The sequence below is a fragment of the Pungitius pungitius genome, chromosome 11 (genome assembly GCF_949316345.1).
Source record: "Pungitius pungitius chromosome 11, fPunPun2.1, whole genome shotgun sequence".
Taxonomy (NCBI): Eukaryota; Metazoa; Chordata; class Actinopteri; order Perciformes; family Gasterosteidae; genus Pungitius; species Pungitius pungitius.
This window is the reverse complement of record NC_084910.1, coordinates 19,566,926-19,592,238: the sequence shown is the minus strand read 5'-3', so window position 1 is coordinate 19,592,238 and position 25,313 is coordinate 19,566,926. Positions and strand designations below refer to the sequence as shown.

The 25,313-nt window shown below is 45.0% G+C and overlaps 4 protein-coding genes across 8 annotated transcripts; 3 read left to right on the top strand and 1 right to left on the bottom strand.

Moving 5' to 3' along the window:
- Nucleotides 1-130: 130 nt before the first annotated feature.
- sri (sorcin) lies at nt 131-3,570 on the bottom strand. The gene is made up of 8 exons (XM_037454128.2): nt 3,244-3,570; nt 2,245-2,295; nt 2,076-2,145; nt 1,920-1,963; nt 983-1,130; nt 761-874; nt 625-683; nt 131-403 (listed from the first exon to the last, which is right to left on the bottom strand). The coding sequence occupies exons 1-8, from the start codon at nt 3,283-3,285 to the stop codon at nt 377-379; spliced, it is 555 nt and encodes a 184-aa protein (XP_037310025.2). The 5' UTR covers nt 3,286-3,570; the 3' UTR covers nt 131-376.
- A 535-nt stretch (nt 3,571-4,105) lies between these two features.
- Nucleotides 4,106-11,129, top strand: snrnp48 (small nuclear ribonucleoprotein 48 (U11/U12)). 2 transcript variants are annotated; one of them, XR_009957088.1, is made up of 13 exons: nt 4,106-4,344; nt 5,306-5,545; nt 5,793-5,862; nt 6,025-6,693; nt 7,329-7,442; nt 7,588-7,648; nt 8,388-8,468; nt 8,545-8,727; nt 8,802-8,923; nt 9,143-9,246; nt 9,318-9,440; nt 10,129-10,255; nt 11,007-11,129. XR_009957088.1 is itself a non-coding variant. In XM_037454092.2 (12 exons), the coding sequence occupies exons 4-12, from the start codon at nt 6,547-6,549 to the stop codon at nt 10,199-10,201; spliced, it is 1,008 nt and encodes a 335-aa protein (XP_037309989.1). In that variant the 5' UTR covers nt 4,106-4,344; nt 5,306-5,545; nt 5,793-5,862; nt 6,025-6,546; the 3' UTR covers nt 10,202-10,869. The 2 variants fall into 2 exon arrangements, 1 of the variants encoding a protein (XP_037309989.1); XM_037454092.2 differs by lacking the exon at nt 11,007-11,129 and having other exon boundaries at nt 10,129-10,869.
- Nucleotides 11,052-21,600, top strand: zgc:113232 (uncharacterized protein LOC541546 homolog). The gene is made up of 26 exons (XM_037454052.2): nt 11,052-11,178; nt 11,792-11,876; nt 12,059-12,124; nt 12,441-12,613; nt 13,112-13,225; nt 13,401-13,454; nt 13,683-13,736; nt 14,109-14,162; nt 14,307-14,360; nt 14,496-14,549; nt 15,230-15,283; nt 15,497-15,550; nt 15,866-15,919; nt 16,313-16,357; nt 17,565-17,618; nt 17,717-17,770; nt 18,044-18,097; nt 18,692-18,763; nt 18,921-18,956; nt 19,170-19,214; nt 19,308-19,340; nt 19,448-19,594; nt 20,054-20,230; nt 20,576-20,666; nt 20,782-20,859; nt 21,003-21,600. Exons 1-26 carry the CDS (start codon nt 11,158-11,160, stop codon nt 21,206-21,208), a joined length of 1,983 nt encoding a protein of 660 aa, XP_037309949.2. The 5' UTR covers nt 11,052-11,157; the 3' UTR covers nt 21,209-21,600.
- Nucleotides 21,601-21,725: 125 nt separating this feature from the next.
- Nucleotides 21,726-25,075, top strand: cd83 (CD83 molecule). Of its 4 annotated transcripts, XM_062565702.1 has the most exons (7): nt 21,726-21,760; nt 22,076-22,172; nt 22,469-22,546; nt 22,975-23,093; nt 23,806-24,034; nt 24,114-24,220; nt 24,314-25,075. In XM_062565702.1, the coding sequence occupies exons 3-7, from the start codon at nt 22,501-22,503 to the stop codon at nt 24,476-24,478; spliced, it is 666 nt and encodes a 221-aa protein (XP_062421686.1). In that variant the 5' UTR covers nt 21,726-21,760; nt 22,076-22,172; nt 22,469-22,500; the 3' UTR covers nt 24,479-25,075. The 4 variants fall into 4 exon arrangements, with proteins under 4 accessions (XP_062421686.1, XP_037310018.2, XP_037310019.2 ...); XM_037454121.2 differs by having other exon boundaries at nt 21,730-21,760; nt 22,076-22,546; nt 24,314-25,074; XM_037454122.2 differs by having other exon boundaries at nt 21,745-22,172.
- Nucleotides 25,076-25,313: the final 238 nt, after the last annotated feature.

Below are 25,313 nucleotides of genomic sequence, written 5' to 3'. Positions count from 1 at the left end.
TTTATCAGCTTAGGTCGACTTATTAATAACCTAAAAACTGTTGCTATGACTACCGGGACTACAGCCACTCTACATTAGTGTCACATTCAGACATTAAGGAATAACGTGTTTAAATCACCCACAGAGGCAGTTAGTTTTAAATGTTTTATTTGTTACTTTCATACATGCAGCTCTTTGGTTGCCTGTGGTTCATCGTTGGAACAGAGCAGATTATAGCCGTATTAGTTTGGTACATAACACGTTGTATTAAAAAAGAAAAATGGAATGTTTTACAAAAATCAATAAGCAGTAAGAAAAAACAGAATGAAATTAGACTGATGTTTTATAAGATGGTTTTAAAGGGCCGGTGTCTCCCTTCTGATTGGTCCGTTCCTCTTCATATGCTCATGGTGACCTGGATGAACTAGAGGCACATATCCAGAGTTAATGTACAACCCTCCATCGTTTATCATTATCTACCAGCTTCATAATCACCTGGAGTCACGTCTGTACGCCTGATGAAGTGAAACAGCTTTTAGCTCTAGTTTGGTCTCCACCATTTCTCTATCTGCTAAATGCTCCCCTTTTCCCACCAGATACAGTTTCTTTAAACAAACATTGAACATAAAGGTCGTGACCACTCACGTCGTCGTACTGAAACAAGGCCGAGCCCGTCTGCTGCTGGTCTCTTCTTCTGAACTGATCTGAAAGCAGAATACTTTCACTCTTCAACAACCAAACGTACGTGTTTTATTTTACTTCATGTTTGGGGGCCACTCACCAGTCAGGGAACGGAGCTTTGTGCAACAGCCCACAAAGTCATCGAACCCGACCCTCCCGCCGAAGCTGTGGCGCTTCATGATGATGTTCATGGCCTGAGGGCTCAGGTTAAAGCCTGAATAAAAAGGAATGAACATGAATGCTGGCAGCTACACGCGTCAAACATGTATTACACAAACAAACAGATTTAGGTGTTGGGGATAAGTCAGAGCGAGTCCGGTACCCATGGCGTTGAAGGCGTGCTGCAGCTCGTGGCCCTCCACCGTCCCGCTGCGGTCCCTGTCGTAGGACATGAAGGTCGTCTTCCAGCCGCTCAGCACCTGCCACAGCTCCTTGAACTCGGGGAAGCCCATGCTGTTGGAGAGGTCCCTCTGAGGCAACAAGGTCCGTCAAGGACACTTCACACCACTCGCATGAGATACCGTCAAAGAAGGAGGTTCACACCATGAACTCAATAAATCCATAAGAAGACTTGAAACTACAGACTGAGACCATGAACTCATGTTTACAATGTTTACTGAGGGAATGAATCAAGAGAGAAGTAGAGTCATTTCCTCATAGACATCTATGGGAGCAGAGGAGTCGCCCCCTGCTGGTCACTACACAGAAGTAGAGTCATTTCCTCATAGACGTCTATGGGAGCAGAGGAGTCGCCCCCTGCTGGTCACTACACAGAAGTAGTCATTTCCTCATAGACGTCTATGGGAGCAGAGGAGTCGCCCCCTGCTGGTCACTACACAGAAGTAGAGTCATTTCCTCATAGACGTCTATGGGAGCAGAGGAGTCGCCCCCTGCTGGTCACTACACAGAAGTAGAGTCATTTCCTCATAGACGTCTATGGGAGCAGAGGAGTCGCCCCCTGCTGGTCACTACACAGAAGTAGAGTCATTTCCTCATAGACGTCTATGGGAGCAGAGGAGTCGCCCCCTGCTGGTCACTACACAGAATGCAGGTTTTGTTAATATGCCCACCGGTCGTCACTAACACTTATCTGCTACTTGTTCTATTCAGGGGTCCCAATGGGAATGAGAGTGAGCCAGCGTGAACCCCCCCCCCCCCAGGAACCCGAAACCAGAGCATTCGTTATTCCCAGCCGTGCTGCCTGTCTGCTGCGTGAGGACGGAGAGGAAAAGGCCTGTAGGCCGACGGGAGCAGGATACATCCAACATGCTGACCATCAGTCTGCAGGTCTCCATGCTGAAGGCTGAGAAGGAAGAAACTGATTGTGAACACACGGGCTACAACAAATAAAACTCTAAAACTAAAACTGCTAAAACTGAAATGAAGCTGGTCGGTAAATGCCGGGCGGCTCTCACGCTTGTAAGTGCCCGAGATGCCGGAGTGCGTGAGGCAGCTCTGCAGCTCCTCCGCCGAGATCTGTCCATCCTGCAAGAAGACAGAGAGCGGAAGATGCAGGTCAGGTGCAGGCGGACCACAACAGCAATCTGCACCCAGAGAAACGGGGGCTGGGGGGGCGGGGGTTACCTGTCCAGCTACAGCTGAGAAATACCCGTAGAGAGGGTCCTGCTGCATGGCCTGCAGGAGGAGAGGCTGGTCAGCGCTGAGACCTTCGACTCGAGTTCTTCAGCGTCCCACATTTATCTCACACACAGTTCTTAAGATGCATAAACTTTTAAAGCCATCAGAATATGATCCTTTGTTCCCTGTGGATCATTAAACTAACACAGCAGTGAAATCCAACGTGCACACTAATAACACATCTTACTTTTAATGCTCAAAGTGCATTCAGCGGTTCAGTGTTTGTGCGCATCGTGTTGTAACTGCACGTATATTACTTCTGCTTGGAAAGCTGTGGTATTTCTACTTCTACTGTAGGATTTGAATACTTCCAAACAGGAAATTAACGCCTCGAACAGACGGTTAAGAGCTCCGAAGCACCAGCGAGGAACATGAATGGAAATTAGGGGAAATAACGTGATGATACAATGTGCATGAAGCCTTTATTTTGGTGTTTTTGTAATTTCCTGTAAACCGACTGGGAGCAACGAGGTCTGCTGGTTGAGCAACATCTCCTTCAACTTATCTGGAGCCTCGTAAATGGCGAATTATTGCACAAAATACTCCTTCGCTGGTAGATGATCAACAGCTGGATCAGGGTGTGTGTGTGTGTGTGTGTGTGTGTTCCTCACTGGGCTCCTATAGAACCCACCCAACCCACACCTGTTATCAGCACGCAGTCAAACAAAAAGGACTAAAAATTAAAAATAAAATATTCGTTTAGAAAAGTTTAAATAGTTGACTGTTACTGCTGAAGGCTTCGTGAGGTATTTTGGTAAATATATCCTATAACGTCATGCGCTCTATAACAGGTGAATTACCACCCTAAACATGGAAAACATCTGTTTGTGACCTAAACCTAAACCTAAAATCACCGATAAAAACAGCGGCTTCCGCCCTCGGCCGGAGGCCCGTCCCGGGACGGGGTCGGTGGCCCTGGGGCCGGCGGGTTAACGCTTCTCTTACCGCGACTCCACCGGGCGCAGCGCCGTATCCGGGAAAGGCCATGACTGGATGCAGGTGTATCACAGGTAAAGGCGTTTCACAACTCGGATTACAGCAGGACAATTGTGTGGGAAATGGACAGCGCGGTTACTCCTCCCGTGGCCCAGTGGGCGTGAACACCGGAAGAAGAACGCGTAGACAAAACAGCAACAACGGAGATAAAAGGGCGACAATGACGTTTCGTAAATGAATCTGGAACTAAGCGGGTCCGAGTGGAAATATGTGCCGGAAATAAGCGACCAGACGACGGAGAGAAGAATGTCAGTTAAACGCTTGATTAAATGTCCCGTTTCCTTCACTGCTGCCTTCTGATTGGCGGCCGGGGACCTCGTGACTGGTAACGGACCAATCAGATCGCGGTTTCTGCATCAATGAAAAACAATAAGTGCAGTGAAGGAAGTATTGAGATACTTAAATGAAGTAAAAGTACTAATAGCATACTTTACAAGTATTTTAAATGTTACCACGCTCAACGTGTAGTCAGGAAAAGAATTTATATCCTAATATCAATGTTTAAATATGAATGCAGGATGTTTCTGTTGTATTTGGTTGAGGGATTCTTTTTTTAAAGATTAATCTAATTAATTTTTTAATCATCAAACAAGTGATCATTGTGTTTGTGAACAGGCCTAAAGAGGCTAAGTGTTTTTAGTACAAACCTCAATATTATTACTAATACATTAGCAATATAAACAATATCACTAACCCCATTACTAATGGAAGTGATGATATATTAAATATCAAAATAATTAAACTACTAGCTCGTAGTAAACAGCATTACGTCACTAACGGAGGCGGGTGGCCGATCAGCTTGTTCTCTCACTCCGCCCCTCTGAGAGGAAGAGGAGGGGAGGAAGACTTCCATAGATTCCCTCCTCTGCCCTAAAGCACTCGGAGAGGCTGCGATGGACGGACTGGATCCGGACTGTTGGGTTCGGTCTGCGAGACCTCCGCTGTGTCTCCTCCCTCAGCCCTCGGGGAGCCTCTTCATGCAGAGGGATGAGGAGGAGGAGGAGGAGGAGGAGGAAGGAGAGCACCCCGCTGCTTGCTGCTGCTCCACAGGTAACATAAGAGGAGATGAGATTTTAAAAAAGGAAGTGAGTTTAAAAAACAAAAATGTTATAATGATGATATGAGTTCAAAAAGGACTTTTGTCCCTTTGGGGGAACAAAAACGTTTCATTTCATTCCTAAGTGTGTCGGTGATGGTTTCAGATGTTTTCAGGTGCACAACTAAAACCCAACTAACACAAGGTGGGGTGTCTACACACATTGTGTGAACTGAGAACAAAATTGATTTACAAAATGAGCTTGTTGATTCGGTCAAGGTTGTCTTTTATTGTCACTCTGGCTGCTTGTTTTGTTTTTGAGTGAAGAGCCTCACACTCCCTGCCAAGTGTGCATGCTCACTGAGTGTGTGTGTGTGTGTGTGTGTGTGTGTGTGTGTGTGTGTGTGTGTCCTTCCTGGTCCAAACCCAGGTCTCAGCAGCAGGTCCAGGAAACAGGCGGCTGAGACACACGACTCGTGACCTCTGAGCCAAAAGCCACCAACCAGTGTGTTCAATGTGTCTTTAGAGCTGCAAAATGCTCCTTTAAATGCGTTTCACATTTTTAAGAGAAAATATAAAATAAGAGCATTTCATCCACCAACTAGTTTTTCTTGGATGTTTAATTTCTTTATAATTTTGAGAGATTTGTTATTTTGAAAAATCAAAATCAGCAAAGACAGTTGAGTTTGTGAAGAAGTTTATAAACAAGTTGAAGTTCTCCAAGTTGTTTAATAAACTAATAATTTCCATTCGGTCATGTGACAATTCACTGCTTCATTCAATGCTTAATCCTCACAGCTTTCTACCTCACGTCTATCTCACCTCATGTAAAATGCTTTGAGAGAAGAATGCAAATATTCATCACATTGGCTGCTGATGAAGACATTGAAATGTTCTGTTTTAAATTGAATTGGTAAAATCAGCTTGATAGAAATTGTGTTGGTTTTATCTTGCTCCTCCCCTACCTTCCCTCAGGTTGCCATGGTGACGTGGGTCAGGCCTCCGAAGCTCAGTGGTCCACGCCTCGACCTCCGACCCTCTACGGGCCGGCGGGGGGGGGTCCCGCGGCGCCCCGGCCCCAGACCGCGAGGGATGGCGGTGGTCATTGCTGGGAGGGTCTGCGGATGGAGACCCGGGGGTCCGTCTGTGTCTGTGGGCAGAGGGGGGGGGGAGGTCCGGCCCCCTGCTGGCCTGGATCTCCATACGTCTACGGAGGTGAGCGTTTGCTCCTCTGGGTTACTTTGAGAAGAGAAGAGATTAACATGGCCCACCGTTCATTCAGAAATTAGGTTCAAGATATTTAAGAGCCATGTCCACAATAGTTGACGTTTAATTTAGTTTAAAAACATCATCGTCCACCTGACTTCCTTCAAAGTCTGGACCTGGTGAGAAGATACAGGATGATCCTGGTTGTTGAGAGATGCGTCATGTTGAAGGACCCTCTTGTGTTTGTTTCACGCAGTGAGGAGGAACCTGGTGGTTGGAGTGGAGGTGGTGGAGGAGGTCGCTGTTGAAGACACTCTCGAAGTAATGTAAGTATGATTTATTATGACAGCTGTGCTTCATCTACTAATGCAATTGCTTAGACTTTGACTCCTTCCTCACCCTTGGGCTAACGCAGGGTTCCTGTGTGATTCACAGGAACAAGATCATGCGTGTTCAGGAACATGTTTGCATGTCTTTTCTCTCCTCAGAACAGAGGACATATACACACATGATCTGCTGGTTCCTGAGCTGCTGCCAAAGGCCCAGACGAACCCCACATGAGACGCAGCGACTTCCAGCATGTCCTGCTGTGACTGGATACCATGCAAACAGCTTTTATTCATATATTTGTCCAATGTGTTTGTATTCTTTGTATTTGAAAAATCACTGTTGTTCTGTAGGTCGTCTTCGACATGGCGTGTATCTTCTTTTATAATAAAGCAAATAGAACAGAAATATGATCAAAAATACTATTTATTTAGATTTTAATTTAAAGAAATGGAAATATAATATAACATAACATAACATAATATATAATAAGCATAATTTATGGACCATATACTGGCGGACTTCAAATACCAGCATGCATCTCTTTTAAAATGGCATCAACATGGTGACGTCATAACATCGCGCGAAATATATGGCTGCTGAAAGTGTGGCGATAACAAAACACGGATGATTTCGAGACAAATCTTCTTCAAACATCCACAATTTGGATATAAAACCTCAAAATGTCGGAACCGTTAGTAACGACAACTCTTCAGGACCGACTGGACCGTCTGCGGGAGCTGACAGAGTTCACAGAAGACTGTAAAAAGCAGCTTAACGATGTATTTGAAACGTTGGGATGGTCCAAGGACTACAAGGACTACAGCCAGGTAGCTTCGGTTTAAGCTAACGAGACGTTAGCTGCTGAGAACTTTTACTCCAACGATGTTACACGAATCCCGAAGTTAAGAATTAATTTCACGGAAAACATAAACATTGAGCTTTAACGTTAAGGGTAGTATTATCTTAAGTTACGTCATCCACGTTAGCGCCCCATTTAACGTTAGCTCTAAACATCTAAGTTAGCTGCTGCAACTTATACCTTAGTGAACGTTACTAAGTACAAATACCTGAGTATTTACCGTTTCCATAACTTTACTCTTTTACTCCACCTCATTCCATCCAGAAACATTATGTAACGTTATAAAGCACTATTTTTGTACCGTTATGTTTGACATAATTTATTCATTGTCATTTCGGCTTGCGGCTCATTATCTTTGTCCAGATATTGTAAATGTTTCTTTCAAAACGTTTGGGGCTTCTTCTAAATGTTAAGTTAAACATTTCTTCTTGCATGATCACTGCGTTTTGTATCCATCCTCTCGTGGTGTATTCACTTAAACTGCTCCTCCTACAGCTGTGTGTTGACTTCCATAAACACCACATAGAGGCCCTTCTCTGTGCCGACTGGTTTGATCCAATTTCCAATGCAATTAAAACTAAATGTTGTTTTGTGTTTCGCTAGGATGCAATGGAGCAGTGTCCCTACGACTCCAACCACCGAGTCCCAGTGAGGAGCATGGAGAAACACAAAGCCTGCTGCAGCCGCAGGAAGATGGGCTACTGTGCTGAGGAGGAGGTAACACACGCACACACACACACACACATAGTGTATGGAAACTAACGGTCCGTCTCCAGCATTTCGGGGCTTTTCAAGATATAACTCCCTGCCACTTTACTGCATCATTACGAGAACAATACAACGCTTCATCCCTCTCCTGCAGGCGGAGATGTTGGACACCTCTGTGTGTTATGAGAACAACGGCGTCAGAAGCCTCACGATGGGTGAGTCACCACGACGACCGCATGCTTAAATAAACATGTGACACTTATACATATCCGTCACAAATCCTGTGCAGTATCATATTTGGGAGACTTTCCCTCCCGAAACTTTTTTTTTTTTGGTTCCGTCGTCAGTTAAAACTTTTTGCTGACCTTTTTAATGTCACTAATACAACAATATAAATATACAATATAAAACATTGAGTTATTTTAGGGTGGACATTAAGCTATTTGCTTATTGTTTACATTTTATTTACTGGTTGACAACCAGAAAAATGTCCTGAATACAATAAAGGTATTTTTATCATTTTGTTCCTAGATGAAGATAATAATGAATAAAACCACTGTTGTGAAACATCGCTGCTTGAAAGGCGCTGAATTCTTCTGCTCACAACGATCGGTGGAAAAAAGCAAAGATGTAATGGAAGATTTTCTTTTTTAAGAGTAAAAGTAACAAACCCTTTAAAGTAGTATTTTCATCCATGTTGAATGTATTTCACTTTGTAAAAAAATATTTCTAAAGCCCAGGAAAACATATATAACAAGACAGTATCAAATACTTCTGAGATCTAATAATATTTTGCGTGTTATTATTATTATTTCTTTTTTTATTTGCTTTCTTTGATATGGTTTTTGATTTTTACAACACGACAAAACTCTTGATTTGAAATCACTGCATGTAAAAGTTGAACAAACGGTGTATGTTTGTTCTTCTTTGTCTAATTGAATGTGCTTCCTGCAGACAAAGCCACCCAGCACCAGGTGATCCTGCAGGCCCGGTCCGCCGCTCCGCTGATGAGGATGGAGGGAGTCTTCTGGCAAGGTGGGGGCTTCGTTAGAGGGCTTCTCCTCCTTACTATGAATGAGGGATGAGATTATATTACGGGCTCCCTCACCAGGTCAGTACTCGGGTCAGCCCGTCGACGTGCCTCAGAACCACAAGCGCGCCGTGTGCGACCTCACCGTGGCCGACCGACTGGCTCTGTACGACCACGTGGTCGACGTCCTCGGCCAACAGAAGGAAGGCGTCGCCTCCGGCAACGAGGACCTCTACGTCGACCTGGTGTCCAAGCTGCAGAAGGGTAAGTCTCAAATGAACGGCGTCCTCCTCGTCCGATGTCCGAGTTTCACCGGTGAAGTGTCTTTGTCTTCGTAGATGAGGAGCAGAACGAGCCAAAGACTCACCTGGAGCTCATGGCAGAGATGCGGGACTACAAGAGGCGGCGTCAGTCCTACCGGGCCAAGAACGTTCACATCACCAAGAAGTCCTACACCGAGGTAACGCCATCATCACTGACCTCCTGAGGTAACAAATCACAGCTCAAGTGTGTTTACAACAAAGTTACCGCTGGCCACAAGAACACGAGCAACAAACTGATACTAAACCTCCGCTTGTTAAGTCAGAGTCAGAAAGAGGCAAAAATATTACAGGAAGAAGTGAGGCATGCAAAACAGTTTTTGAATGAGGAAGAAACGTATCTATTGATCGCCCTGCAGGTGATCAGGGAGGTGATCAATGTCCACTCGGGGGAGCTCACCAGGCAGTGGAAAGAAGAAGAGCGAGAGGAGGAGGCCAGCAGATCTGAACTCTCCTCGCAGAGGTACGACTGTAGCGTTGTCTACTCTTCACATTAAGACGGCGAGCTGACGGCTGTTGTTGTTTGCGCGTCAGGCGGCGGCCGGACGAGAAGCGCTCGGCGTCGTCGGAGTCTCGGCGCTCGCACAGCCGACGGCGCCGCAGCCGGGAACGAAGCCAAGACCGAGAGAGCAAAAAGAAGAGGAAGAAGAGAGAGAGGTGAGAGGTTGCATCTCTGCTTCGACGCTGGACTCTATGTAAGAAGTGGACGTAGTCGTCATGGTAACGTCATCCATTGGTCTGGTGACCGCTGTCTTGAAGCCTTAAAGGTTGGCGATGTCACCGTCGCCATCTTGTTTTTGTTTCTGCAACCAGTCAAGAGAAAGTGACCATTTTATGACTGAGGAGGACGTAGTGAGACTGTATACGTCCCTGTCAATCAGCGTTAGGCCCCGCCCTAAAGCATCCCCTGCTTTATGGTCTGTTTGACTCTAAATCAGCTAAATGACATGTAATGTAATGTAAATGGAGTCGCCCCCTGCTGGTCACTACACAGAAGTAGAGTCATTTCCTCATAGACGTCTATGGGAGCAGAGGAGTCGCCCCCTGCTGGTCACTACACAGAAGTAGAGTCATTTCCTCATAGACGTCTATGGGACCAGAGGAGTCGCCCCCTGCTGGTCACTACACAGAAGTAGAGTCATTTCCTCATAGACGTCTATGGGAGCAGAGGAGTCGCCCCCTGCTGGTCACTACAGAGAACGTTCCTTTTAACACATGAAGCTGTGACATCACTTATATAATCACTGATACACTAGATACAGTTTGTCATGGTAACAGATATTGGTCAAAACTTTGAATAAAAGTAAAAACTTTCTCCCACCTTTCGCTGAATTGATCTTCTCAGGGATTCCGGCTCTCCGGATGAACACCACCGGAAGAAGAAGAAGAAGAAGAAGAGAGAGGAGAAGGAGAAGTGATGCAGTTGGATCAGATAAGGGTCAAAGGTCATTGGGGCCCCGACTGCTTAAAAGGTGTTGCACATGAACACATTTTAATTTCATAAATAAGGAGATTTTGTAAGAAAAAATAAAGTTTTGATATATACATTTTTTGTGCTTGAACATGTCCCGCCCCCCCGCCTCTGCCTCATTGGCGGGGAGCGGTTTTCCAATGCAGACCACATGGAATGTTGGTCGGGAGTGTCATAGCTGGCACACTTTCACCACAGGGTCAAAGGTCACTCCTGTTATAGGCTGTGTTCACACAGTGAAAACACTTTTAATTTGAAATTCTGGTGTCTTGTTATTAATGTTTGATAACTTAACAGTTTCATCTTTAGTTCACAGCAGTTTGAAGTTCATTCTCACTCATTTAAATGTAATTACTTTCAAAATCCAATTGCTTTCAAATCTTTTCCATCTTAATAAACGTTTTAATGTAGGAGAATATATTTGAGTCATTTGAGCACCAAGGATTTAGATCTCTAGTTTACGTTTCTGTTTCAGTGGATTCACACAAGTTGCAAATTGTCTTTTCTGCACAAATGATGTTCTTGTCAAATGATATGTTTTAACAACAGATTAATAAGCAAATGAATCGTTTTTGTGGATATTTGAGATATTAAAATGATCCAGATGTTAAAATAGTGTCGGCTTTATAGCAACGTTCTTTTCCTTCACGACCCTCCTCCTGTCCTTGTGTCCGTCTTCTCTGCTGAGGACGGTATTTCTCACCACGGCGAGAGACAGAGGGAAAATACTTTTGCTTCCTGGGACCCTGCAGGGACAGAGGGAGGACAAAGAGAGGACAGAGGGAGTAAGGAGAGAAGGAGTAGAGCGCTCAGACCGAGGACATAGAGACACACGGAGGACATGAGGCTGTGAGCAGAGCGGCTCAGGTGCTTTTTTTGTCCTCGTCCTGAATCTGCAGCAGCATGAGAGCCTCCAGCGCCACGGTGAGTGAGGGGGGGGGCGATTCATTATTTATTATTATATTCATAATGACAGTGGAGTCATCATTGGCTCAAACAAGCTCTGTTTGTCCTTTGTTTGTCTTTGTCTTTAGTGACGACAAAGACGTTTAATAACCTTCATAAACTTGTCGTCTTTGTCTGAGAAACTAAACTCATTTTAAACTGAACTGACCTTCGGAGAGAATCCAACCTCCTCAAAGCTTTTTATGATTCTGATTCCTTCGGTCATAAATGTGTGTGTTCACGCCGTCGAGCTGCTGGAACCGAGCCACTCAAACGGGACAAAAGAATTCAAAGTCAGCGCTTCGTAACACAAAGTCACGTTGCTCTGGGATTCAAACCAGTGACCTTTGACACTTGGTTGTGTCCAAACAGACCGACCCTTTAAAGTTGTGCATGACGTCTCGATCATCAAAATCATCAGAAGATGCTTCACCTTCATCTTTGTTACTTCCTGTATTTGTTTAATTCGTTACATTTGAAATCCTGGTTTAAAGGGTTTTACTGCTCTGTCTGATATTGGTTTCTCGGGTTTGACCTTTGACCTGGGAAGCTGCACACATGCGTTAAAGCAGCCGGTGTCTCCTGTTTGCAGACGTGTCCCCTCTCGGGGCTGCTGGTGCTGTCCCTGTGCGTCCTGTCCTCTCTCAGCCAGGAGGAACACTCCGGGTTCCACTCAGGTCAGAGCCCACCTTTGTGCAGCTTTATATTCTGCATTATTTTCACTGTGAGAGGGTGAAAGGTGTCAATCCTCATAATGCCTTTGTGTCAGATGTTTCCTCTCAAATTCACACATTCATCTGCAAATGTCATTTTGTGTTTAGACCAGTGAGCTCAGGTGTGTGTGTGTGTGTGTGTCCAGGTGAGGAACGCACCTATGAAGCCCCCGTGGTTGACCGCTACAACAGCGTAGCCCCTCCTCCATCAGGTGAGCGCCTTTGCCTGATGATGTCACACCTGTCCGTCACAGAAAGCACACAAAGGATCGATAAAGGACGCGTTTGACGGGTCCTTCGTTAGTTTGTCTTCTGTTGGTTTTGGACGTTTGTTTGGATTCACGTTATCGGTTTGATGATCAATGTTTTTATCAAAGGAGTCTGGCAGAGAAAGTATGAGCATTACCTGGAGAAGTACCTTGTACGTTAAGTACCTCGTACGTGAAGTACCTTGTACGTGAAGTACCTGATACGTGTAGAAGTACCTCGGGTTCTCAGGTCTAAAGGTCTAAATGTGGTCCCCCTTAGAGTACCCACCTGAGCCGACTTACGACTACGACGAGGACCAGAGGCCCACGGGGGGGGACCAGGACCCCTACGGACCCCAACCCACCCAGGTCACCATGATCACCGAGGACCCCCTCCCGTACACCACCACCGCCGAGTCCCACTACGCCAAGGAGGACATGGAGACCATGCAGGTACAGAGACTGGTCCACATAGACCTCCGTCCCCCATCAGCTGTATCCCAGAGGGTACACCCCCCCCCCATGGTTATAATGGTCTATCCCAAACCTGAATGAGTTTGACACCCCTGACAGGACTAACCTGAGACTGGTTCATGGAGGATCAGGACTAACCTGAGACTGGTTCACATAGAGGATCAGGACTAACCTGAGACTGGTTCATGGAGGATCAGGACTAACCTGAAACTGGTTCATGGAGGATCAGGACTAACCTGAGACTGGTTCATGGAGGATCAGGACTAACCTGAGACTGGTTCATAGAGGATCAGGACTAACCTGAGACTGGTTCATGGAGGATCAGGACTAACCTGAAACTGGTTCATGGAGGATCAGGACTAACCTGAGACTGGTTCATAGAGGATCAGGACTAACCTGAGACTGGTTCATGGAGGATCAGGACTAACCGGAAACTGGTTCATGGAGGATCAGGACTAACCTGAGACTGGTCCACAGTTCCCTTACGACTTTGAGGGGTCTGGAGCCGATGCAGGTCTTGGAGAAGAGGGGCCCACTGAGTGCGACTGTGAACCTGGTCAGCCTGGATTCGCTGGCTTTGCGGGTCCGAAGGTACCGACCCGGTTCTTCTCATCATGGTTCTGTATAATCTCTTTAAAATAACTTTATTAGTTTATTTCTAGTCTTAACTTAGTTCTGCCTCATGGGTCAAAGCACTCAGTGATTATTATTGATTATTATTGATTATTATTGATTATTATTGGATGACACCACTACTTCCTGTCAGGGGTCCAGAGGTGAGCAGGGTAAAACCGGGGAGCCAGGGACTCAAGGCCGAGAGGTGAGAGACTGAAACAATGTTACACATTTATATATATATATATATATATATATATATATATATATATATATATATAAATGTGTAATATATATATATATATATATATATATATATATATATATATAAATGTGTAACATTGTTTCAGTATATATATATATATATATATATATATAAATAGATTATAATGAGGCCGTCTCTGTGAGTTTGACCCGGTTTTGTTATTTTCAGGGATACAAAGGAACCAAAGGAGTTCGGGGGAGAGGAGGAGACACCGGACCAGTGGTCAGTAAATCTACCACAACAATGATGTGTTGTCACCTCAAATGATAAATATGATACATTATTATTATTATTATTATTATTATGCACAAACTGAGAGGAAGCGAAAACACAGACAACAAGATGAAGTAAAAATGAAATAAGATACATTTAGATGTTGTTAAAGCTGAAGGTGAAACAACGGCGAAGGTAAAAACTTGTTAAATACACAGAGGACCATAAAATAAAAACCATGTTCATGAAGAGACTCAGCGGATGAAACCAATGCTTTGATCAATAGAGGAAGATAAACAGCTGGAGTCGTTTTTAGTTCTCTCAGCTGATCGCGTTCTCTGTTTAGTGTCTGACTTTGACCTTTGACCTCTCGACCCTCAGGGCGGCGCGGGACCCGAAGGAGACGACGGAGCGTCGGGCTTCTCTGGAGGCCTGGTGAGCACCTCCTCGTTAACGTGTAGCCCCCCCTACTGGACTGTTAAAGCAACTCATATATAAACCTCTTCCTCCTCCTCCTCTTCCTCGTGAACGAGCTGTTAGTGACTGGTTCAAACATCAGACCTTATTCTTCGTCCCCAGGGAGAAGCTGGACTCCCAGGAGACCCGGGCGAACAGGGAGAGTTTGGAATGAAGGTAAGCGCACGTGCACACTCACGTGCACACTCACGTGCACGCAAGGAGGCCCGCGTCGCGATGACATCATGCGCGGTGCCTGGATGATGGCGTGCTGTATGCTTTGTTTAACGTGTGGCTTGTTTCACGTGTCAGGGGGACGTCGGGATGGACGGACCCCGCGGGGGGGTCGGGGGTCCCGGTGAGACTGTAAGGACTCAACCTCCCTCTCCTTCTTCCTAGAGTCGTCTACAGAATCAAAGATGAAATAAAGACTGTAAATCAGCAGGAAAACGGATTATTAGACAAGAAAGGAAATCCAATTTGTTTTAATGGTTTAATGATCATTTTAATGAAATTGGCGTATTGTATGTTTTATCATTACTTTTGACATTAAATAATCCTAATAAAAACTGTACCAAGATGTTAAATGATGGAGCAAAGGAACAGGAAAGATTCTTAAAAATGCAAAAGTATTATAGAGCAGAAACATTTGAATATCTGAAGAATATAAAGTGAATAAGAGTTACATAAATCTAAGTATAAAGGTTAAAAGTAGAGCACGACTACAAGCTAAAGTTTACAAGTCCAATGAGAAAAATAATTAAGGAAAAATAGAGATTATTGAAGGATTTGTATAAATCTTTGTTTTAGTCAGTTTATTATTTGTTTTGATTTTGAGAAAGAAAAATAGTTCAAACATGGCATTTATATTCACTTTAAACAACTAGTAGTAGAAACATTTACAGTTTATTGTTCTGTTCAGATCTAAAAATGAAAAACAAGAATAAAAACTAATTTAAATTAAATATTAAAAACTACCATTAAAGCTCTGTGTTTTGTTACGTAACCTCTTCGACGATGATGTAATTTATTTGGTTGTATTTCAGGGTCGTCATGGCGACGCTGGGCCTCCAGGACCCAAAGGAGTTCCAGGTATCAAGGTAAAGAAAAGTCCTAAACAAACTTATTTATGCTTAAAAACTTACAAAGGTAACTAACATTTCCTCTTTTAACCTTAAAATCTATAATCAGGTTGTTTTATAAATTTAAATTTGTCTTTTCCACAAATGTGGATGTTTTGGATTCCTGTTTTAGAGTTTGATGTTTTTTATTTCAGTCTTTGGTTGTGAAGCGTTCCTTCATTTTGTGTTCAGGGGTCACGAGGGGTCAAAGGCTCGGAGGGTCCTCAGGGACGAGATGGACAGAAGGTACGTAAACACAGAAGAAGAAGCACTTCCTGTGTAACAAGGAAGCAGCTAAAACAATACGCCAACAGATTTAAATAAGTTCATTGATTTATCAAACAAAGTTTCATTTAATTCTGTTTGATTTATTCATCTATTTCTGTATAAAATAAATGCTTATTTACTTTGCTATGTCATTTTCATTCATTTGTTCATTTTTAGACTTTAAGTGTGTTTAAGCAAACTGTAGATGTTACTCGTGGCTCCTCTCGCTGCAGTGGCGTCCGCTCGCCACCAGGGGCCACAGCCCACTAACCACCTGTGGGTCTCCTCCTGCAGGGTCAGACCGGAGCTCCAGGGTTCCCCGGTGACCTCGGGGACAGCGGCTACACCGTAAGACATCCGCCGCCATCTTTGTTGCTTTCTGTTCACAGCAAAAAAGACAAATAACGTCCACTAAAGCCACCTGGAGACTTCAAAGTGTTTCATGTGTTTCATTATCGACGACCAAACTTTTACTTTTACCAGGATTCATTTCTATCGGTCTGGGAGCCTCGTTGATTTCTTCTTTAATTGCGTTTCCATGGTGACGGTGAAGCGAGTAGAAACTGTTAGCTCTCAGATGGAAGCCTCTGAAATGAGGATTCAGAGTGACTTTCATTAAGTAATCATTGATTCACTTCTCTTACTGAACCTTTTGCCTCGTGTGATTTCACGTGATCAGTGTTAGTGATTTACTACTGAATTATTAAATAATAAGTTCTTGTTAATGTTTGTCCTCCTCAGGGTTACCGTGGACAACCGGGATCCATCGGACCTTCTGGATCCAAGGTACAAACACCGTTTAATATTCATTATTATTATTATTACTATATATTCATTATTGTGTGTGTGATGAACATCAAAGGTTTCAAATGTAGGCTTTTGAGTTGGGTTAAATGTTTTTGATGAAATATCACAATTCTAAGCTTTGTTTTGGCTGCTTGTTTCAGTGGAAATCTGTGAAATGTCTCTAAATGTGGACATTTACATTGAGATGGACACTGAAAGGTGGTGAATGCGTCCCGTCCCTGGTAATAAATCAGTAGATGCGGCGTCATGTCGGTTCGGTGAAGGCCTCAGAGCAGAGGAGGAAGTGTGAGGAGCACTGCGGCCTCCAGGGGGCGCTGAAGCAATTCCAGACGGTCTGTTTGTGTGAAGAAGACAAAAATCACTAGACATTTATTTCTATTAGATTACATTGTGTTTTAAGGGGGAACTGTTGTGCAATGTAGGTATAAAAAAAAGGAAAACTAATATCACAGCAATGTGATCGATCGTGTTTCTGTTATTGATGACTCAGCATCAGCGGGCAAAGGTCACGGGTTTGACCTTTGCCTGCTGTCCTGCTGAGGTGCCTTTGAGCAAACCACAGAGGCAACAAACTCGTCGCGGCTCGACTATATTTAGGTTTTTATCACGAGTCACCGGCGGCATGTTTCCCTCTTTCCAAGGAGAGGAACAACATTGTCTCTCTTTTATGATGTCATCAGAGTGCGACACGGCGGGGAGCAGACACTGGACATTCCCAGACGAGTCCTCAGGGTCTGCAACTCGCCTTCTTTCATTTTCTCCTCATTTAGAAAAAATAAATTCCCCCGAAACCAAAACAGCAGCAAAAGTAAAACTGAATGTGAGGAATGTTGTGCTTTCCCTTTACGTCCTCTTTCTGGGTGTCGCCTGTCAAACTGGTTAAACGTTACCTTCCTTCATCGAACCTGTTTTGTCCTCCGCTCGAAGCCTCCAGACTCACCTTGTGGTGTCGTTAAATCAACTTCATCAGGTGGACGAACCCAAAATAGAACAATGACAAACTCTGCGTCAGCAGAAGTTATGGAGTCCTCCCAAGTCTTCGTCATTCTTAACTCAGCGCTGGGTTTCCCTCCATAAACAGTGAATTCCGAGTCTGGTCCTTAATGTTTAGTCAAATACTGCAAACTTTCCGTGTGATTTTTTGGTCCTCTGCTCAACTTCCCCCTGCTCTTTCTCTCCCTGTGAGGGCGCCGGAGGCTTCGGCGGCCTGCCGGGCAGCAACGGCGACCCCGGAGAAGATGTGAGTCTGATGAGAGTTCTATCTGCCCCCCCCCCCCCCCCCCCGCCCCCCTCCACGCTAACTACCTGAGCTCACCCCCTGCTGTTTGTTCTCCTCAGGGTCCCATCGGCGTCCCGGGTGTGATGGGCGAACCTGGACAGTTTGGAGCCAAGGTGCCAAACACTCTCCCGATGCTCATGTTCAAAGTGATCTTCTGCTGCTCCGCCTGTGGGAGGTGGTGCTGCTGTGTGACCGTAGTGTTTTTACAGAGTCACACCAGAGCAAACCCACACACAGACGGAGTCTCTTTAAAAACTCTGTTCAATCTGGTTTTGACAGAAAAATGTAACATTTTTCCAAATGCAGGGTTTCTCCAGCTTTAAAACTGAGTGCAATGTTTAATGAGGAGGTCTTTCACGTCACGGTTCCTGTTCGCCCTCCTTTAGGGCAGCAAAGGCGACCCCGGTGTGCGAGGACCACGAGGCAGAGCGGGCCGAGCGGTGAGTCTGAGTCCACGCAGACCACGTCCATCGGGACCAGGACCAGCTGACCACCGTGATGATGTCATCAATCAAAAACCAAACCGAGGCATCGGTTCTCCTTTTTTAAATGTCATAGGGGCTTTTCCCCTTTAGAAAAGGTCTAAAACGACTATTAAAAGTCATATAAACTCAGTACTGACAGGTTCAGTTATTTTGACCTTTAACAAAGAAATCTCTTGTCTATGATTCCTCTTTTAGGGGTTTTCCCGTTAAACCATAAATGCCTTTCTTTAAAAGATCTTTAAAAGTATTTATAACCTCTTTTGCATTTATGTGTATATGTATATGTGTGTATATATATATTTTAAATAGAAAAAACAGGCAGAATGAATATAAAATATAATGGTTAATGTCAAAAAGTGAATTAAATGAAATACATGGAATGCAAAAGTTGAGAGAAGGGAAACAAAACCCACTGAAGAAAAGTTTAGAAAGTTAAACTGTTAAAATATATGAGGTGGAGATATAAGAATGTGTCACCTGGCCAAAGGATGGAAGGAAATAAATATTCATCACTTTATATCTTTTAATTTTATTCTGTTTGTTCAACAGGGAGCCGAAGGAGAGCGAGGAGATGCCGGAGTACCCGGGTCACTCGGATCGAAGGGCCTGCAGGGCCAGACCGTCAGTTATCAATACACAGATCTCTTATTGATCCCTTATTGATCCCTTATTGGATTAGTTTCACCTTACGCTAACAGCAATAGTAACAATACGTAATATGTAACATGATCAATTAGTTGGGTAACACAAACTGAAATGTTACCTGAATGTCTTCCAGGGCGCCAAAGGTGAGACGGGACCCGATGGGACCACGGTGAGTGTTTGGAGGGTGGTGTTGGTTATTGGTGGCAGGTGGCAGGTGGAGGGGGTGGTGTTGGTTATTGGTGGCAGGTGGCAGGTGGAGGGGGTGGTGTTGGTTATTGGTGGCAGGTGGCAGGTGGAGGGGGAGGTGTTGGTTATCGGTGGCAGGTGGTGTTTGATGATCACATGCCTTTGATGTGGATGATGTCATGCTCTGTCCCTGCAGGGTGCAGTGGGAAAGAAAGGCCTCCGAGGTGTTAAAGGTCAAAAGGTAACGTCTCCCGTTTTTGGTCCGATGATGTCGTCATTTCACTTCCTGTTTGTGTCACTGACCAGTGTGCTCCTTGTCTTTGTCTCCTCTCAGGGAGGCAGAGGAGACGGGGGAGACAAAGGACAGGTACGATATTAACCGCATATTGTTATTAAATGATAAATGTTCATGAGAGAAGGTGTTTATATGTCATTATTCATATTTTATCATATAATCGGCGTTCTTTCTGGCAGCGTGGACCAAAAGGCACGGCGGGTCGCGGCGGCGACTCCGGACCGGTCGGCCCACCCGGCCTCCCGGGCTCCAGGGGAGAGCGCGGGGCCATCGGTGACCTCGGGGTCAAAGGTCAAGCCGGACCCAAAGGAGTTCCTGGTCCCTCTGTGAGTGAATGTCTGTGTGCTGCCTTTCAAACGTCGTCCCTTGAATTTGGTGCTTGATCTGAAAATATAAAATATATATATATATATATATATAATTATATGTTTATTTGTTTCATCCCTGATTCCTTCATTTCATGAAGCTTCAGTCGAGCTCCTACGAGTAAAAGTACCAGATGTTCTTCAGCTCAAGACCCATAAATATGGACCTTTTACAGCGATGAATCGTGAATAAAAAGTTGTTATGTATCTATAATTGATGGAAGTAATTTAATATAAAATGATGAGGCTTCAGTTTAAAATGGGTCGTATTCATCTGGGACAGAAATGGTCGCATTGATTTAAAAGTCTTTTCCCAGCGGAGCACCTCAGGGTGCTTCTCTCGGTCCTCTGACGTTTCCAAAGGACGTTTTCAAACAAACTTTGTCCCCCTTCCATCCCGCTGCCTTTGCGTCCCTGCAGGGCCCCGGTCTGACGGACGAGCAGGTCCTGCAGCTCTGCAGGGGCGTGGTCACGGCCCAGATCTCCCAGTACGCCTCCTCCATCCGGGCCAAGTGCTCCCAGGGCTGCCCCGTCAACAGCCGGACCCTCATCGGGCCGCCGGGGCCTCCGGGGCAGTCGGGGTCCCCGGGGAAGACGGTGAGTCCCTCTGCTGGGGGAGACGGGTCCTCCTGGGGGAGACGGGTCCTCCTGGGGGACAGGTGTCGATATCTCACCGCTGCTTCTAGTTTGGTATCCAAAAAGCACACATTTATTCTCAATTGAATTAGTACCTTCAATCCTGTCTCCTGTCTCTGTGTCTCTGTGTCTCTCCGTCTTTTTGTTTCCGTCTTCCTGTATAAAACACGCGTGTTAATGCCCTTCAGTGGCGTTGGAGTTGAATGGTCGATGATCGTCTTTCACCTCAATCACAGACGTCGATGTCCCAACATTAAACGAATAAATGAAGCAATAATTGGATCCTTCCTGCTTTCGTCCAATCAGGGAAAAGCTGGAAAAGCCGGAGCAAAAGGAGCCAGAGGGGCTCAAGGTGACCGAGGACTGGAGGGACAGGCGGGAGCTCAGGGGGACAGAGGTGACCTTTGCACTATTTCTCTCCTTCATGTTGACTTTCAGCAGTCATTTACACCTTTCGACCTCTTATTATGGACTGAGGAACGTCCCGTGTCTTCGTGTTTGTCTGTCCACAGGCCAGAAGGGGCCTAAAGGCAGCGCAGGAGATCCAGGTGAAGGCCTGGCGGGACCCGACGGGCCACAAGGCATCAGAGGTGCGACAGGTCACATGTGCAGCTGCACACAGACATTAACACGTTGTCTCACGTTGTCTCACGTTGTCTCACGTTGTCTCACGTTGTCTCACGTCTCTGGTCGCTCTCACGGTTTTGTACATTTGGTCACTCCCCCTCCGCAGGTTTGCCGGGTCACCCGGCGGAACCCACGAACGGCACGGAGGGCCCCCGGGGGCCCCGCGGCTTCCCCGGCGCGGTCGGCCAGTCGGGGCGGCTCGGGGGGGCGGGCGTGCCGGGTATCTGCGAGGCGCGAGACTGCAGCATCCACGCGCCGGTGACCCGCAAAGAGCAGGGCCTGGTGAAAGGACCAATCAGCTCACAGATGTGATGACGACCACGAGAGGACGAGAGAGAGCATCTCAGTCGGGTTGAAGACAGGACGCTGAGGGGGGGAGGCGGGGGGGCTCCGCTGGGGGCGGGGGTTGTTGAGAAAGTGGAAAAGACTTGAATGAATGAATGAATTTCACTGAGGTGAAATGTGTTTGTTTCATTTGATAAACTATTATCCACCATTGGATCCTTCCTTTAGTTTCCTTTTCTGTTTTCTGTTCCCACAAATATACACAAAAATAACAAAGACCAATGTAAATATTTTATAAAGTCACATAAAGATGATAAATATATTAACCGCTGAGCAAGTGTTCTGCTTTTATTTCTGAAAATGACTATTCCAGAAAGTAATAAATGATAATAGATATATGATAATAAATAATAATAAATCGTGATTATCAGCTTCTGATCGTTGTTTCATGTATTTTTAATATATAAATATTTGTTGAGCACACAAGAGAGTAAACTTATATAAATAAATAATTCAGTAATTTCAGTCCTTTAAAGAATTTATTGTGAAGGGGGAGACGGAAGAGGGAGGAGCTCCGGGGTGAGTTACGTTGTAACGCTGTTGCCACCGTGTTTATTGTGTTTATTGTGTTTATTTTGTTGTTTTATACAACCGACTGTCGGGTTCTCGCAGCAGGAATACAAAGTGCACGTCTCAGGATTTCATACTAATATTTCTACTCACTTTCTCTCCCGATCACCTGTGATCCGAAGTCTGCTCTCATTTTTTGACAATATAAATAAACCCTCCGAATGTTTGTTAACTTAAAATCCAGCGGGCATAAAAGAAGACATGCTTGTTTTAGATGGTTTTGCTAACATTGCTTTATGATTAATTTATGATAAACGGATTAAGATGATTACGCGAAGGGGATTTCTGCGGGAGTTTCCTGCAAACAGAAACCGCCTCCAGTTTCATGGAAGTCACGGGGAATCCCGCATCTTACATCCGGGTATGTATCATATAACATCAACAACCACGTTATTGAAGCAGTAACTTATTAAAACTTGCGTTAACCTTTCTGCACGTTACGTTGTATTTCACGCGACGTCTCGTCCTCCCGAAGTCACGCGAGAATTCACTGAAAACCAAACTATACACGATGCAAAATGATTCTCTGTTGTCGCTGTTGTAAGCTGCTGAAGCAGAACATGCACGTGTGAAAGGTGACCTTCATGTAGTTCTTGTTTGCGATAATTTTATCCTGCTTTCGGTTTCGTTGCTGCGTTGGCGGAGCTTATAAAACAGCAGCAGAGTGAGAACGCCTCACATCGTCAACGATGCTGCGTGAAGGCACCACGAGGCTCTGCCTGCTGCTGTCACTGAGTGAGTCCTACCTCCAACCTCCTGACCTCCAACCTCCTGACCTCCAACCTTCTGACCTCCAACCTTCCTACCTCCAACCTTCTTACCTCCAGCCTCCTTACCTCTAACCTGCTTACCTCCAACCTTCCTACCTCTAACCTCCTTACCTCTAACCTCCAACCTTCTGACCTCCAACCTTCCTACCTCCAACCTGCTTACCTCCAGCCTCCTTACCTCTAACCTCTAACCTCCTTACCTCTAACCTCTAACCTCCAACCTTCTTACCTCTAACCTTCTTTCTTCATTATAAGCTCTATAATAACCTATTCTCTCCTGTATTCTGGTCATTTCTTCATTATAAGCTCTATAATAACCTATTCTCTCCTGTATTCTGGTTATTTCTTCATTTTAAGCTCTATAATAACCTATTCTCTCCTGTATTCCTTCAGGCGTGGCTCTCTGTGAGGCGGTGCTGGAGGTCCAGGTTCTCCTGGGGGAGGACTGTGTTCTCCGGTGCACCGCTGAGGACAAGCCGGGCGTGGAGTACTTATCAGTGAGGTGGTACAAGGTAAAACCTGCCCTCAACCTCATGGAAAGAGCGCTTCACGTGCACGTCATTGAATACACGTTCAAGTGTGCAAATGTTCCAGGAAGTAGGAGACACGTGACATTGGCTTTGTTCAAATTCAAATGTTGACACGTGTCACTTCCTGTTTCGTTTCCCTCCTAAAAGGGGTGTAAATAGATTAGATGCATTCCATTGAGAAACTGAAAGCCACTGACTTAAAAATAAAACACCTGTTAAGAACATTAAAACATTCACATCAATGTGACTCTTAAGAGGCATTTAAAATAAACAATATATTCATGTTTATGATGAACTCTTTTCTGAATACTGCCTTTGTCATAGAACTATATCAGCAGTATTTGTATCTTTAACTTAATGTTGTTGTAGAAGTACTGTGGTCTCTTTTTGGAGTAAAAGTACCATGGTGTAAAGATACTTTGTTACAAAAACAACCTCCTGGGATCAAATAGCTTTTTCTTTAATATCTTTAATATCCCACGATAAGGTATCGATTGATTGTATTTGGATACATTTAAGTCATCAGGTAAATGTAAATAAAATGTTTTATTTGATAAAACTATATTTTATTATTTTTTATTTTTATATTTCCACATTTATTCTCTGTTTTTTATGTTAACGACACTCTTGTGAGTAAAGCATTAGTTGCTGCGTCACAGATGACAAAGCTAACACGTCACTGATGATGTCACAGGAGGGACCGCCGCCGGCTTCCCGCCTCCTCGGCGTCCTGACCCGCTACCTCCCCAACGGCACCGTGGTGCGATACCGCAGCACGCAGCGGGAGGCGGAGCTCCATGGCGAGTCCCGCGACCTCCGGCTGCCCAACGCCACGTGCGACGACGCCGGCTACTACACGTGCGACCTGGCGGCGCCGGTTGGCGAGCAGAACCGCGAGGGCCGGGTGCTCCTCACGACGACAGGTGAGGGCCTTTCATTGTCTCTCATGGGTCACTGAGGGGGTCACGGTTGAGGGACTGACTTCCTGTGTCCCATGTTCAGGTTGCCCCGCCCACAATCCGGCAGAGAACCGCCTGACGGACACGTGCCTGGTTGTCTTGGCGACGTTGGGGCTGATCCTCGCCCTGGTGATTTTCCTCATCAGCTACGTGAGTCTGACCCGCTTTCCCCAGAACCGCCGACCCACTGCCCCGCCGACCCGGCCACCCTTTTTTCACACTGTTTTCTTTTCTCCGTCACAGGTCATTTTAAAGAATGTCCTCAGAGACAGAAACAGGACGCTGACAAAAGAGACTTTTCTGGACGCGCCGCTCGACCCGCTGAACGAGGAGGACCTGCGGTCCATTTATACGCTGGGTCCTAAAGGGTCCTACCGGGTCCTCAAGGGGCCTAGCTTCTTTGTGTGAGAGGGAGAGTGTGAGTGTGAGTGAGAGAGAGTGTGTGTGTGTGTGTGTGTGTGCGTGCGTGTGTGTGTGCGCGTGTGTGTGTGTGTGTGCGTGTGTGTGTGTGCGTGCGTGTGTGTGTGTGTGCGTGCGTGTGCATGTTTTAAGGTGCTATGGTTCTCAAACCCGTGAAATGTGAAACACTGTATATATATTTTTTTATGTCATTGACTGCTGAATCTCTCTCTTAAAGCTGCAGTGCGATTGTAAATAGAGCTGTAAAATAGAGTTGTTTGTTTGTTGAAAAAGAAAAAACCTGCTTGTGATTTATTCCCAAAACATAAAACTGTTTTCTTTTAATTGACTGAATTGTTTTTAAATGAGTATATTTGAAGCTGGTGTCTTCACTTGTAATTAGTACTAACACTGCATACTACATCTCCCAGAATGCAACCTGACAACTTTTTCACCAGCCACAGTTGGTCTGTGGTGACCTTTGGGAGGTTTGTGGTGACCTTTGGGAGGTTCTTGGTGATGTGAAACAATACAACTGCAATGTTTAATTTATTTAATGAACAGGAAGTAAAACCTTTTTTTCTTCCCTTCCTTCTAAACTTGGTTTAGTTTCCACCTACACTTTAAAACTCAACTTCTTCATAATAGCTTAAGGAACATTATATCCCAATGTATTTATATAACCTTTATAAAAGCATTCTTGATTCTTTATATTCATCATTAACAAATACTTGATGTCTAGAACATACATCAAATACTTAGAACAGCTTAATTACTCTACAGCTGTTTTGTGTCTGTTGTTATGTTCCTTCGACATTAATTAGAAGTGAGCTCAAGCATATGA